At 58.1% G+C, this 15,598-nt stretch overlaps 1 protein-coding gene across 2 annotated transcripts; it reads right to left on the bottom strand.

Moving 5' to 3' along the window:
• Positions 603-9,687, bottom strand: MFSD7 (major facilitator superfamily domain containing 7). 2 transcript variants are annotated; one of them, XM_018049887.1, is made up of 10 exons: positions 9,306-9,678; positions 6,538-6,696; positions 6,142-6,355; positions 5,919-5,995; positions 3,898-4,035; positions 3,663-3,779; positions 2,934-3,086; positions 2,511-2,668; positions 2,304-2,413; positions 603-1,791 (listed from the first exon to the last, which is right to left on the bottom strand). In XM_018049887.1, the coding sequence occupies exons 1-10, from the start codon at positions 9,441-9,443 to the stop codon at positions 1,610-1,612; spliced, it is 1,446 nt and encodes a 481-aa protein (XP_017905376.1). In that variant the 5' UTR covers positions 9,444-9,678; the 3' UTR covers positions 603-1,609. The 2 variants fall into 2 exon arrangements, with proteins under 2 accessions (XP_017905376.1, XP_017905377.1); XM_018049888.1 differs by lacking the exon at positions 2,304-2,413 and having other exon boundaries at positions 1,578-1,791; positions 9,306-9,687.

The raw sequence follows: 15,598 nt of genomic DNA, 5'->3' as shown, positions 1-15,598 counted from the left end.
GTGGTCCCCCTAGTGCCCAGGACTCACCCAGGGCCAGGCTCCCAAGAGGCACCTGCCCCGTGAGTGGGTGGGATTGAGGGGGCAGACCTGCCCCCCATGAGGGCGCATTGCAGGGGCCCCCTGGGCCACCCCTCCAGCTCAGAGCCAGCGTCTTCCCTGCTGCTGCTGCCGCCGCTGTCACTTCAGTCGTGTCCGACCCTCAGCGACCCCAGGGACTGCAGCCCACCAGGCTCCTCCGTCCATGGGATTTTCCGGACAAGAGTCCTGGAGTGGGTGCCACTGCCTTCTCCGCAGTGCCTTCCCCAGAAATCCGGCCCCTCCCTGCTGTCCTCAGCAGCAGGCGGCAGCTCGTGTCCCAGGCCAACAGCATGACGGCTGAAGAGGTTTGGCCCCTGGCGCCCTACGTCCTTCCCCAAGGCCCTCTGTGAGACCCAGGCATGGCGCCCGGGGCTCCAGGGGGATGTGCCTCCGCCCCTAGAAGCTGCTGCATCAGGAGGCTGGGATGCCCAGTGTCCAGGAAGGGGGACGCCAGCCCCAGCCCCACCCCTTGCCCTGCAGGGTCTCCCCCAGCTTCCCCCCACGCGCAGAAACAAGACAGAGCCTGGAGTCCAGTTCCTGTAATTCACCTGCTGGCTGCAGCCTTGGGGACCCTCCACTCCCTCCATGCCGGCCTGGGCCTGCCACCCCCCACCAAACTTGCAGGTCGGCCAGATGTTCCAGTTCTCCACCAGCGATACTGCAGGCAACCTGGGCTACAAGCCTGAGCCACGTGCTTGCCCGTGGGAAGAGGAGTGAGAGGCACCCTACCCCGCGGGGCTGTAGCCAGTTGAATAAACGTGAACCCTCAAGCCTTCCTGCTCACAGTGTCTCTCTTGGGCGGAGGTGTCCTCCCGGGGGTGGGAGTGCCCATGGGGTAGAGAAGGTCTGGGGTGGGGGTAACCCCCTAGGGGCAGGAGGGTCTTCAGGGAGCAGCAGCGTCTGCCTGGGGCTCACCCTCTGCCTCCTGCCCAGCCTGGCCCCACCCGCTCTGTCCATCTATGCTAGCACCAGACTGGAGGGCTGGTCATTCAGCGGTCAGCAGAGGTGGAACACAGGTGGCTCTGGTACAGGTTCCTTCAAGGAAGGCCTTCCTCACACCTGTCCACTCCACACTCAGCCATGCTGGGGCCCTCAGAATCCCACACCCACTCAGCTCCCCCTCACCCTGGGCCCCCAGTGCCAGGCCAGCCCCTGCAGTAGCCACCCTGGGCCTGGTCTGGCCACTGGGGTACCCCTGGTCAGTGGCCTCTTGTCTGCACAGCAGCAGCTCTTCTTGCTATGGCCACAGAGAATCCCCTGGGACCCCCTGCCACGACCCTGGGTCCCCCCAAGATGCCAGCGTCATCCCAGCCTCAGTCATGACAGGTTCAGCCAAAGGGACCAGAGCCCACGTCCCTGCCTCCCCTTCACATCCCCAGGTCCTCTTTTTCTTATGCCAACTGCTCTCCAGCCTCTGGCCCTCTACAGGACCCCTGAGATGTCTTGGAGGGCTCCCAGGAGGAAGGAGGCAGGGCCAGGAGCACCAGTTCCAGGAAGGGGCTGCTGGGAGCCAGGGTGCTGCGGTGGAGCCTCAGGGCGTGGCTGCCAGGTAGGGCGCATGGTCCAGGGCTGCTGCGGTTGCTGGGCGTTCGTCCTCCTGAATGGAGGGGCTGGCGTCGGCCTCAGCCTGCAGGCGCCGGTATGGGGTGTGGAAGAGGAGCATCAAGAGGCAGCTGAAGAGGACGCAGAGGCCGGCCATCAGCAGCATGGGCACTGGGGAGACACAGCCCAGCACTGCCTGAGGCGCCCCAAGCGCCGGGGCACTCGCCCAGGTGCAAGGGACCCCAGAGCAGCCTCGGGCACAGATCCCCACCAGCCCCAAGAGGCAGGCTTGCAGACCCAGGGGCCGTGAGCCCCAAGGTCACCCCACCAGGTCCGAGGACGTGGGCGTGCAACACGACCCCACTCCGGTCTCTCTGGCTCTCTGCCTCCATCTCTGTCTCTCTCTGCGCCTCTCACTAACTCTCCTGTCTCTGATCTCACTTCAAAACCGCTCACACGTGGGGTCACAGGTGGGGTCACAGGTAGGCTCCCATGAGGGCTGCTCTCGCCAGGCTGCACTCCAGGCTCTGCCTGCTGCCCTCGGGTCCGCCCCAACCCACCTCACCGCACAGTGGGCACCCTACACCCGCCCGCCAGGACAGTGGAGTTTGCCAAGAGAAAGAGGCCGGTGGAAGGGAGACTCCAGGGCTAGGTGGGGTCAACCTCCTGGCCTGTGCCCTCACCCTTCCAGTCCAGCGGGCCCTGGCCATCCCGGCAGGTAGAGACAGACGGCTCCGCATGGCGCACGGTCAGGGAAGTCAGCAGCACCATGATGAGGACGCCCTCGGCCTGCCTACACAGCCACGAAGCCCTCAGCCCCGGCCCAGTGCTGCCCCGGGCACCCCGAGGGGCAAAGGGTCCCTCGGAGAGCCATGGGAATGGGCACTCACCCCAGCACGAAGACCAGGCCCGCGGCTGCGCCCTCACCCACGGGGAAGGAGCACTCGACCGCCAGTTCCATGGCAACGGGCGCCACCGCGAAGCCAAAGAAGCCCAGCAGCGAGCAGACGGCGGCCAGCACGACAGTCTGTCCCTGCAGCTGGGACACCTGGGCAGCGAGCCGCACAGGCCGGCAGGCAGGAGTCAGGAGTGCCCCAGCCTGGACCCCAGCCCCGCTGGGCCCTGTCGGGGGCAGGGCAGTGCCAGGGCTGGAGAGGCCACAGTGCCCACACCACTCCAGGGACACCCCAGCAGGGACGCCCGGGTCTGAGTGGGTCTGGGTGTCTGTTATGGCCGACCTGCCAGCTGCCCCGCCCCTGGGGCACCCCACTCTCACCCTCTGCAAGGCAGCCTCAGCTCAAGAGGACTCTTACCACCGCAAAGGCCACGCAGGCCAGAGACGCCAGGCAGAGGCCGATCTTGACGGCCTCAATGAAGTGCTTGGTCCTGTCCACGTACAGGCCCAGAGCCACTGCCCCCAAGACTCCAAACATGATGAAGAGAGCCCCACAGAGGCCCGCAAATTCCTGGAGAGTAGAGGGCACCTTGTCCATCATCTGAGCCCAGGGGGTGGCACTCATCCTTAGTATGTACCCCACCACCAGGGAACCCACGGCAGGGTCACCGAGCAGCGCCCCAGGCCCAGGGAGGACCACGTGGAAGGCTCGGGGGCGGGAGGTGTCCTCCCTGGAGGTGCCACGGCCTTGTCTCACCTCCACCCGGGAGCTGGGCCAGCCCTAGAGAAAGGGCCTGGCTTCCGCAGGTGCCCTCGATGCCTGTTGCCTCTGAGAGACTGGGAACACTCGGGGCCTGAGCACCACACCCAGTGCTGAAGCCAGACCACAGCGGGCACAGCGGAGATGCTGCGAGTCCGATACCAGGACCCACAGGCCTGGCGGGGGGCCGTGGGAGCAGGCGGGCTCTGCTAGTACCCCAGCCCATGGCTGCCACCCACTGTCTCAGGAGCACCCTGACAGTTCTCCCCGTCCAGGTGAGGAGACAGCACTTGGGAAGTTCGTGGGCCACTCCACAGCCACCAGCAGGTCAACAGGCCCCAAGGCTGTGTGCGGGTGGAGGGCCCCCAAGTCGGGGCCAGCACTCACGCTGGAGTAGCCGTTCACACAGAGGACCTGCTCCAGGAGGGCTGAGAAGCTGGAGAAGATGCCAACGCCGCCCCCGAAGCACACGGCCAGGGTGATGTAGGCCTTGTTCCTTGTGAGCTAAAGGGGAGGGTCACGCAGTCCAGAGCCTCAGCAGCACAGGCAGGAGCTCCAGGGCTGGGCGGCCCCTCCCCCCCCGCCCCCCACCCCCCGGGCCCACAGCACGCGCAGCACTGACCAGCTTCAGCCCGGCTAGGAACGGCAGCGAGGTGGACTGGGCAGCCCCCACAGAGGGCGGGGTGGGGGGCACACTCTCCCAGAGGCATGCAGTGGCCAGCAAGAATGTGAGGCCGGCAGGGAGGATGTAGGTGCCTAACTGTGGGGAGAGTGTGCATGAGTGCACGCACACAGATCCCCGTGGATACAAGCACACGGGCGTGAGTGCACACACACAGGTCCCCGTGGATACACGCACACGGGCGTGAGTGCACACACACAGGTCCCCGTGGATACACGCACACGGGCGTGAGTGCACTCACACAGGTCCTTGTGGATACAAGCACACGGGCGTGAGTGCACACACACAGGTCCCCGTGGATACACGCACACACACATGAGCGTGAGTGCACACACACAGATCCTTGTGGATGCATGCACACGGGCGTGAGTGCACTCACACAGGTCCTTGTGGATACAAGCACACGGGCGTGAGTGCACACACACAGGTCCCCGTGGATACACGCACACACACATGAGCGTGAGTGCATACACACAGATCCTTGTGGATACAAGCACACAGGCATGAGTGCACACACACAGGTCCCCGTGGATACACGCACTCGGGCGTGACTGCACTCACACAGGTCACCGTGGATACACGCACACGCACATGAACGTGAGTGCACAGATCCTTGTGGATGCATGCACACGGGCATGAGTGCACTCACACAGGTCCCCGTGGATACAAGCACGCGGGTGTGATTGCACGCACACAGGTCCCCGTGGATACATGCACACACACACGGGTGTGAGTGCACACACACAGATCCTTGTGGATGCACGCACACGGGCCTGAGTGCACACACACACACACGGGCGTGAGTGCACGCGCACAGGTCCCCGTGATGCACACACCCACACGGGCGTGAGTGCACGCGCACAGGTCCCCGTGGATACACGCACACACACATGGGCGTGAGTGCACACACACAGATCCTTGTGGATGCACGCACACAGGCCTGAGTGCACACACACACACGGGCGTGAGTGCACGCACACAGGTCCCCGTGGATGCACACACACGCACACAGGCGCCTCAAGCCTGCTCCCCAGGCTCCAGACGAGCCACTGCCTCCTCACTGCCCGTCCCACCTGTCATTCCAGGTGGACGTCAGCAAGCCCAGGGCCCATTCGGGGCCTCCTCTGCTTTGCCGCATTCAGAAGCCTGGCTTTCAAAATTTCACCCAAGGATGACTCCAACAACGATGGCCTCAGCTCAACCGTCTCTGGGAGCTCTATCCAACTGTCACCTGGACCCTCCTTCCCACCTCTGTGAGTGACCCCAGCCGTCCCCCAGCTAGAAGCCCCTTCTCATCAGTGCACCCCACTCCCCAGCTGAATCAAACCCCAGGCTCTCTCCCTGGACACTCTGGGCACACCTTTCATTCCCCAAGCTGAAATCACCAGATGGAATCACTCCCCCTTCAGATCCCCCCAGGCTATCCATCACATCAAGCCAACCGCCTGCCACCTGGATTGACGCTTCCCTCCGCCCTCCCCTTGCTCAGCAGACACACACTTCCGGCTGCAGCCGCACCCCTCAGTCTCGCCTCCACCTCAGCGCCTTTCTCTCTGGTCCCTCATCCTCCTCCCCATCTCCCTCCCACCCCCCAGCAATGCCTCATCCTGCTGCAGCCAGCCTCTCGCCACCCTGGTGCTCTCTGCCCTCCAAGGAAAACACCCAGCATCCCGATGCCTCGGGTTGTGCCTGACGCTCGGAAGGTGCCCAGCACTTGCAATGGAGGAAGCCCCATGTACACGGGGTGCCCTCACACCTGTGTCCACAGAAGGTGCGCGTGCACACTCGCACGGACAGTGTGGGTGCACGAGCCCACCAGCCCCCACACGCGCACACACGCACTAGCACACACAGCCCAGACACAGGCACACACACACGCAAACACACAGCCACTCACGCACAGCCACACACTACACCGTACACGGAGGTGCACGCATGCGTGCACCTGTGAGCTCCCTCACCATCAAGGGGATGTCCTCCTCCGTCTTCACCAGGATGGGAGACAGCAGGTTGGCCACCAGAATACCCAGGGGATTTGCTGGACGGACAGGGACGTATGTCAGCTCAGGAAGGCAGGCTGAGCCCCAATCCACGGAGGAGACCTCGCCCTCCAGAGCGGGGAGTCCACAGAGGCTCCCGGCCACACGCTAAGCCAGAGGGGACGCCGGCCTCACCGAGACTCACACATGGTGCCAATCATGTTGGCTGTGGCTCGCTGGTGCTCAGGGAACCACAGGGCGGCCAGCTTGGCTGGAGAGAAGATGACCAGGGTCTGGGCCAGGGCGCAGATGCTCTGCCCACCCAGGAGGAAGACAAACGGGTCCTGGGTGCCGACAACCATGCTGGGCATGGAGCGGATCACGCTCCCTAAGAAGTTCAGGAACGCGCCGAGGGTGGTCTGCAAGGGTGGGGTCAGAAGAGCTGCCCAGCAGCCAGGACGCCCCCCAGCACCCCAGCCTCCACTCGCCACCCAGTGGCTCTGCCTGAGGACTCGGATCTCGGGAGGAGGGGATGGCTCTCGATCCCGTGCTTGGGGACCCGCCTGTCCCAGAGCAGGCCCTGGTGTGTGGTCTGACTCACCGCCCAGCGGAGTCCAATGGAGTCCAGAACCCAGATGGCGACCACACCGGACGGGATGGACACCACGAGGTACACCAGTGACAGCCAGTTGAGCTGCTCAGTGGAGAGGAGGAAGTGCCGGGCGATCGTGCCAGCCACGGGCGCGAAGCTGAGCCACAGCTGCGAGACACAGGCCGGCATCAGCCCAGGGCAGGCACCACAGACACTGCGGCTGCCGGCTGCCCTGGGCACGGCCGGCTGGTCCGAGGGGGAGAAGGTCCAGGCTCAGACAGCATGTCGGGACTGAGGACCGGAACCATCCTTGCAGACGCGGTTCCGGGGCAGAAGGAGGGGGGCAACCTGGCTGGACCCTGCAGGACAGCGAGGCCCCCAGTACTGACCCTCCGAGGAGAAGGGCTGTGGCTGACAGCAGAAGAGAGATGGCCACCGTGCCGGGGAGGGCAGGCACCTAGACTGGGTGCTGGCCGAAGCTGCAGTGCCAGGAGGTGGGAGAGGGGCCCCCGGCCCCCGTCACGTGGGCGTGTGTCCGCCCGGACAGGACAGGCCGAGGAGCACACTGTGGGGGCGACTCCGTGCACACTCGGTGCCCGTGGAGGACACCCCGGTGCACCAGCACTTACTGCAGGAGGGAGTGGCGAGGCGTCCTGGCCTGGCCCAGAAACGAAGGTGTCACAGACCAAAGCCCCCCGACTCCACCTCTGAGAGGGCACAGCAAGGCGGGAGCTCGCCCAGGCCTCACACCCTGCCCCCACGGCGGAGGCCGCAGGATCCAGCCTTCCTAACCCAAACAGAGCTCTGACCACAGAGCCCCACGTGACAGCGACCTTGGGCAACAGCTGCCTTTTCTTCCCTCTTCTCAGGCCAGAGCTTCTAGGTTCAGGAAGAACTTGGTGCGGGCCACCTGCTTCCTGCCCAGCTGATCCAGCAGCGAGAAAGCCTGGCTCTGGCTTCCACACCTTCTGCGCGCAGCCCACCTTCACCAGCCTCGCCCCCCAGCCCTCCCCAGAACCTGTGGCCAGCGGGGCAGAGGCAGGTCTGAAACGCACACAGCAACGTGGGGGCGACTGTGTGCCCACGGCGCGGGCTTCCCCCATGTGCTCCCAGCCTGCTGGGAGGCCCTGTGCGTCCTTTGAGAATGTGGGCGCCTGTCTCCCACGCTGGCCCTCACGCAGACCACGCCAGGGCCACTGAGGCCTCATGGCAAGCGCCACCCACATGCCCTTCACGCTGCCCACCCCGCCCGGGACTGAGGGCCCTGCGCAGCTGGCCACAGGAGGGGTAAGCGAGAGCGCACCTCTTGACCCAAGCTCCCTGCTGCGACCCCGCAGGGCCGTGGCAAGTCCCGGCATGGTTCCTGCCTGCTCCATGACGATTTGTGGACGAGACAAGTGCGGGGGCACAGCCTCGGCCTCCAGCATCCACCCCCAGACACTGAAGCAGCTGGAGGGCTGAGAGAGACCCCTGCTCTGCGTTCTCAAACCACAGAACCCAAACCCAGTCCTGGCTTCACAGTGTTCAGACGCAGACCAGCAACTGCTGCAGAGAAAAACATCTCTGAAGTCCCAGGCTGGGCATGCCACTTCTCCCAGCACAGGGCTGGCCAGCAAGGAGAGGAGGAAAAAGGTCCCAAAGAGTTTGCAGTGGCATCCAAGAGAGGCTGTCGCCCAAGAACCTCTCCCAGGTGGTACCTTCTGGGGCTCCCCTCACCTGCCAGCCCCTGACCTCCCTCTGCCACCCGGGGCCTCCCTGAGCTTTGGGCCCCACTGCCCCCCACCACTTTGCGTTTCATGATTGTGGCCGCCCCTCAACTGCCCAACTCCCTGAGGTCCAGTGTGACGCTGAACGGTGTTCTTTCAGGCAGCCTACAGGAGGAGACCTGCGGGCCCGGTAGCTCTGCAGCCTGACCGCTCAGCAGGCAGCCACTAGCCTCAGGTTAGGAAGAGCATGCAGTCCAGGGCGCAGGAGGCACGGCCCAGGGCTGGAGGAGCAGAGAAAGGTCTGCTGGCTGAGCCGTGGCTGTGCTGGGCCGGCAGAGGGCCTAGGCCCCTAGGCCCTCGAGGGGCGAGTCTAGGGGAGCAGCAGGTTGGGAGAGCTGGGGCCCCGGAACCAGCAGACCCGGTTCTCGCGGGCGCTTCTCTGGTCTCAGAGGCTGTGATGATGAGCACTGTCCCTGCCAGCAGTGGGCTCAGCTCTACAACAGCTGAAGGCTCACTGCTGACCCCAGCTGGGTGGCTGTGAAGAAAGGGACTGAGTGGGCAGGCAAGAAAGGCCTCTTCCAAGGTGAGGGACCTTGGAAGTGAGCCAGAAACCCTGGGACGGCGGCCAGGGCCCAGGGAAGAGAGGCAGGTAGGGGGGCAGAGCGGGTGCCCAGGCTGCGGTGGGTGCGCGCTTGGCAGAGAGGGGAGACCGCGGGAGGAGCCCTCCGTGCCTGTGGACAGTGACTCCTTCGGAGGCAGGAGCGGCATCCTGTCGAAACCACAGCGGGTCTCAGGACCTGGGCCGCGCGAGGACAGACAGGGCACCCGCCCTCCCTGCGCAGCCTCGGCCAAGGAAGGGGCTCTCCGCCCCCGGCCCGCCCTCGCCCGCGGTTCCGCCGTCGCGGGACGGGAGAGCTGCGTCCCGGGACTGGCTGAGCGAGCTCTCGGCGGCCGATTCTCCAACGGGACGCGGCGCTCGGCGCGCACCGGACGTCGACGGGCCGGGCTCGGCAAGGTCCCGGCCTGTCCCGCAGCCTTGCCCCGCCTGCCCGGCCCCGGCCCAGCCCCTACCGTGGCGTTGGAGCAGCTGAGCAGGCTGATCACCAGCAGGAAGACCCACCGGCGGGCGTAGGCGCGGTAGCCCCCCAGCACGCTCCGGGCCGAGGTCGCCGGGGCGGGCTCTGACCAGCCCCCCGCCGGCCCCGCCATCGCCGCTGCACCCGGGCCGCCGACTTTTGGAGCCGCGCTGATGAGCCAGGACCGCCCTCGGAGGTGGGGTCGGATCAGAACCCGCCCCCCAGGCACGGGTTACCACTGGTCAGGCTGAAAGGGGACCAAAATGCCCCCGCAGGGCCTCTGCGAGGTCCCTGCGATGGATGCGCTCACCCACGTGGGTCAGGAGCGGCTCCGGGAAGTCACTGCCGCGCGAAAAGGCCGCACTTCCTGAAAGGGGCTGTGGAAAGAACCCCTCCGCCACCCCCACCCACCAATTTCCTGAGGCCCAAAGAAGTAACAGCTGGAGGCTGGAGGCCAACCTGGAGGAGGAGGCTGGAGTCAGTTTGCAAAGCGCCTCCAATCAATGCTCTAGACTCCACTCGAGTCAGCCCTGCAGAGAAGCAGGACTGAGGGAGGACCAGCAGAGATGATGCCGGCAGAGGGGGAGGTGGAGACTAGCCTGTCCTCATACTCAGGGAAAGGGCTGTGCCAGAGCACGGGACCGTGGGCCAGGGAGGAGCAGGTGACCTCCCCCTACCCGGGAATGTGCAGTTTGCAGCTGAGAAAACACGAGACATAGATTTCTGTGGGCTTGCACACAGGGATCCCAAGGGAACATTTCAAGCAAAGATGGGCAAATAAAGGACAGGAACGGTAAGGCCCTAGTAGGTGCAGAGAAGTGGCAAATGTCACAGAGGAGCCATTCAGAAAGCCCTAATGGTCTGTGTGTGCATGACGGTGCGGTCACTCACCCAGAGCCAGACGTCCTGGAGCATGCAGTCAGTCAAGTGGGCCTTAGGAAGCGTTGCTATGAACAAAGCTACTGGAGGTGATGGAACTCCAGCTGAGCTACTTCAAATCCTGAAAGATGATGCTGTTAGAGTACTGCACTCAGTATGCCAGCAAATTTGGAAAACTCAGCAGTGGGCACAGGACTGGAAGAGGTCAGTTTTCATTCCATCCCAAAGAAAGGCAACGCCAAAGGATGCTGAAAGTACTGACATTGCACTCATCTCACATGCTGGCAAGGGGTGCTCAAAACCCTTCAACATGGGCTTCCACAGTACGTGAACCATGAACTTCCAGATGTTCAAGCTGGATTTAGAAAAGGTAGAGAAACCAGAGATCGAATTGCCAACATCCACTGGATCATAGAAAAAGCAAGGGAATTCCAGGAAAACATCTATTTCTGCTTCATTGGATGTGCTAAAGGCTTTGACTGTGTGGATCAAACTGTAGAAAATTCTTAGAGATGGGAATACCAAACCACTTTACCTGCCTTCTGAGAAACATGTATTCAGATCAAGAAGCAACAGTTAGAACTGCACATGGAACAATTGATTGTTCAAAATTGGGAAAGGGCTACGTCAAGGCTGTATATTGTCACACTGCTTATTTAACTTCTATGCAGAGTACATCATATAAAATGCCAGGCTCCATGAAACACGAGCTGGAATCAAGATTGCCGGGAGAAATATCAATAACCTCAGATATGCAGATGACACCACCCTAATGGCAGAAAGTGAAGAGCTAAAGAGCCTCTTGATGAAGGTGAAAGAGGAGAGTGAAAAAGCTGGCTTAAAACTCAACCTTCAAGAAACTAAGATCATGGCATCCAGCCCCATTACTTCATGACAAACAGATGGTGAAACAATGGAAACAGTGACAGATTTTATTTTCTTGGACTCCAAAAATCACTACAGATGGTGACTGCCATGAAATTTAAAGACAGTTGCTCCTTGGAAGAAAAGCTATGACCAACCTAGACAGCATATTATAAAGCAGAGACATCACTTTGCTGATAAGTATCTGTATAGTCAAAGCTATGGTTTTTCCTGTAGTCATGTATGGATGTGAGAGTTGGACCATAAAGAAGGCTGAGTGCTGAAAAATTGAAGCTTTCGAACTGTGGTGTTGGAGGAGACTCTTGAGAGTCCCTTGGACTGCAAGGCGATAAAACAAGTCAACCTTAAAGGAAATCAGCCCCGAATAATCGTTGGAAGGACTGGTGCTGAAGCTGAAGTGCTAATATTTTGGCCACCTGATGTGAAAAGCTGACTCATTTGAAAAGACCCTGATTCTGGGAAAGATTGGAGACAGGAGGAGAAGGGGACAACAGAGGATGAGATGGTTGGATGGCATCACCGACTCAATGGACATGGGTTTGAGCAAGCTCCGGGAGTTGGTGATGGACAGGGAGGCCTGGCGTGCTGCAACCCATGGGGTTTCAAAGAGTCAGACACAACTGAGCAACTGAGCTGAACTGAAGGCCGGAAGGAGAAAAGGGCCACCTCCTCTCTCCCACAAGAGCTCTCCTGTGGGCGGGCAGTCTCCTGTCCAGCTCCCTTCCTCCCCTGAGGGCCGCGCCTCTCCTGACTCCCTGCAGCCCTCCTCCTGAGGGCCCCTGCAGGCAGGAGGCTGGCGTGCGCTCTCCCTCCTCGCCCCCTCTCGACCCCCTGCACTGCTGCAGGGCTCTCCTCCCTCTCCAGAGGGCTCTGGCGGAGTAGGCAGCGCAGAACCATCAATCCCTTTCTATACATCAGCTTTAAACATGTGGAAACCAAAATTAAAGACACATGCTTTATGGTTACATCAGTTCAATTTAGTCATTCAATCATGTCCAGCTCTTTGCAACACCATGGACTGCAGCTTGCCAGGCCTCCCTGTCTATCACCAACTCCCGGAGTTTGCTCAGACTCACGTCCATTGAGTCCATGATGCCATCCAACCATCTCACCCCTTCTCCACCTGCCCTCAATCTTTCCCAGCATAAGGGTCTTTTCCAATGAGTCAGCTCATCGAATTAGTTGCCAAAATATTGGAGTTTCAGATTCAACATCAGTCCTTCCAATAAATACTCTGGCTGATCACCTTTAGGATGGACTGTTTGGATCTCTTTGCAGTCCAAGGGACTCTCAAGATCTCCTCCAACACCACAGTTCGAAAGCTTCAATTTCTCAGCACTCAGCCTTCTTTGTGGTCCAACTCTCACATCCATACATGACTACTGGAAAAACCATAGCCTAGACTAGATGGACCTTTGTTGGCAAAGTAATGTCTCTGCTTTTGAATATGCTCTCTAGGTTGGTCATAACTTTCCTTCCAAGGAGTAAGCGTCTTTTAATTTCACGGCTGCAGTCACCATCTGCAGTGATTTTGGAGCCCAAAAAATAAAGTCAGCCACTGTTTCCACTGTTTCCCCATCTATTTGCCATGAAGTGATGGGACCAGATGCCATGATCTTAAGTTTTCTGAATGTTGAGCTTTAAGCCAACTTTTTCGCTTTTCTCTTTCACTTTCATTAGGAGGCTGTTCAGTTCCTCTTCACTTTCTGCCATAAGGGTGGTGTCATCTGCATATCTGAGGTTATTGATACTTCTCCCGGCAGTCTTGAGTCCAGCTTGTGTTTCTTCCAGTCCAGCGTTTCTCATGATGTACTCTGCATATAAGTTAAATAAGCAAGGTGACAATATACAGCCTTGACGTACTCCTTTTCCTATTTGGAACCAGTCTGTTGTTCCATGTCCAGTTCTAACTGTTGCTTCCTGACCTGCATACAGATTTCTCAAAAGGCAGGTCATGTGGTCTGATATCCCCATCTCTTTCAGAATTTCCACAGTTTATTGTGATCCACACAGTCAAAGGCTTTGGCATAGTCAATAAAGCAGAAATAGATGTTTTTCTGGAACTCTCTTGCTTTTTTGATGATCCAGTGGATGCTGGAAGTTTCATCTCTGGTTCCTCTGCCTTTTCTAAAATCAGCTTGAACATCTGGAAGTTCATGGTTCACGTGTTGCTGAAGCCTGGCTTGGAGAATTTTGAGCATTACTTTACTAGCGTGTGAGATGAGTGCAATTGTGCGGTAGTTTGAGCATTCTTTGGCATTGCCTTTCTTTGGGATTGGAATGAAAACTGATCTTTTCCAGTCCTGTGGCCACAGCTGAGTTTTGCAAATGTGCTGGCATATTGATTGCAGCGCTTTCACAGCATCATCTTTCAGGATTTGAAATAGCTCAACTGAAATGCCATCACCTCCACTAGCTTTGTTCGTAGTGATGCTTTCTAAGGCCCACTTGACTTCATATTCCAGGATGTCTGGCTCTAGGCGAGCGATCACACCATCGTGGTTATCTGGGTCATGAAGATATTTTTTGTACAGTTCTTCTGTGTATTCTTGCCACCTCTTCTTAATATTTTCTGCTTCTGTTAGGTCCATACCATTTCTGTCCTTTATTGAGCCCATCTTTGCATGAAATGTTCTCTTGGTATCTCTAATTTTCTTGAAGAGATCTCTAGTCTTTCCTGTTCTATTATTTTCCTCTATTTCTTTGCACTGATCGCTGAGGAAGGCTTTCTTATCTCTCCCTGCTATTCTCTGGAACTCTGCATTCAGATTGGTGTATCTTTCCTTTTCTCCTTTCCTTTTAGCTTCTCTTCTTTTCACAGCAAGACCTCCTCAGGCAGCCATTTGGCTTTTTTGCATTTCTTTTCCATGGGGATGGTCTTGATCCCTGCCTCCTGTACAGTGTCACAAACCTCCATCCATAGTTCATCAGGTACTCTGTCTATCAGATCTAGCCCCTTAAATCTATTTCTCACTTCCACTGTATAATCGTAAGGGATTTGATGTAGGTCATACCTGAATGGTCTAGTGGTTTCCCCCCTTTCTTCAATTTCAGTCTGAATTTGGCAATAAGGAGTTCATGATCTGAGCCGGCCAGTCAGCTCCTGGTCTTGTTTTTGCTGACTGTATAGAGCTTCTCCATCTTTGGCTGCAAAGAATATAATCAATCTGATTTTGGTGTTGACCATGGTGATGTCCATGTGTAGAGTGTTCTCCTGTGTTATTGGAAGAGGGTGTTTGCTATGACCAGTGCATTCTCTTGGCAAAACTCTATTAGCCTTTGCCGTGCTTCATTCTGTACTCCAAGGCCAAATTTGCTTGTTACTCCAGGTGTTTCTGACTTTCTACTTTTGCATTCCAGTCCCCTATAATGAAAAGCACATCTTTTTTGGGTGTTAGTTCTAAAAGGTCGTGTAGGTCTTCATAGAACCGTTCAACTTCAGCTTCTTCAGCATTACTGGTCAGGGTATAGACTTGGATTACCCTGATATTGAATGGTTTGCCTTGGAAACAAACAGAGATCATTCTGTTGTTTATGAGATTGCATCCAAGTACTGCATTTCAGACTCTTGTTGACTATGATCGTTACTCCATTTCTTCTAAGGAATTCTTGCCTGCAGTAGTATATGTAACGGTCATCTGAGTTAAATTCACTCATTCCAGTCCATTTTAGTTCGCTGGACCTAACATTCCTTGATGTTGGGTCCTTGATTCATGGACCTAACGCTCCAGGTTCCTATGCAATATTGCTCTTTACAGCATCGGACCTTGCTTCTATCACCAGTCACACCCGCAACTGGGTGTTGTTCTTGCTTTGGCTTCGTCCCTTCATTCTTTCTGGAGTTATTTCTCCACTGATCTCCTGTAGCATATTGGGCACCTGCCGACCTGGGGAGTTCATCTTTCAGTGTCCTATCTTTTTGCCTTTTCATACTGTTCACGGGGGTTCTCAAGGCAAGAATGCTGAAGTGGCTTGCCATTCCCTTCTCCAGTGGACCACATTCTGTCAGACCTCTCCATGACCCGTCTGTCTTAGGTGGCCCCTCGCAGCATGGCTTAGTTTCATTGAGTTAGACAAGGCTGTGGTCCTTGTGATCAGATTGGCTAGTTTTCTGTGATTATGGTTTCAGTGTGTCTGCCCTCTGATGCCCTCTCTCAGCGCCTACTGTCTTACTGGGGTTTCTCTTCCCTTGGACGTGGGGTATCTCTTCACAGCTGCTCCAGCAAAGCGCAGCCGCTGCTCCTGACCTTGGACGTGGGGTATCTCCTCTCAGCTGCTCGCCTCTCCAGCACCACACAGCCACCGCTCACCGCAGTTACATCAAAGAAAAATAAATACTTGGGCGTAAGCTTAGCAAAGTGCACAGAGAATCTGTATGCTAAGAATTATGCAACAGTAAATGAAGAAACCAACAAAGACCTGAAAAAATGGAGGTATGTACTATGTCTGTGGATCAGAGGACTCGGCATAGTAAACATGTCGAATGTTTTCGGATTGATCTGCAGGCTTAATGCAATTCCCATC

Source organism: Capra hircus, chromosome 6, assembly GCF_001704415.2.
Source record: "Capra hircus breed San Clemente chromosome 6, ASM170441v1, whole genome shotgun sequence".
In the NCBI taxonomy this organism is placed as follows: Eukaryota; Metazoa; Chordata; class Mammalia; order Artiodactyla; family Bovidae; genus Capra; species Capra hircus.
Note: the sequence above shows the minus strand (reverse complement) of the source record. Positions and strands in the feature narration are given on the sequence as shown.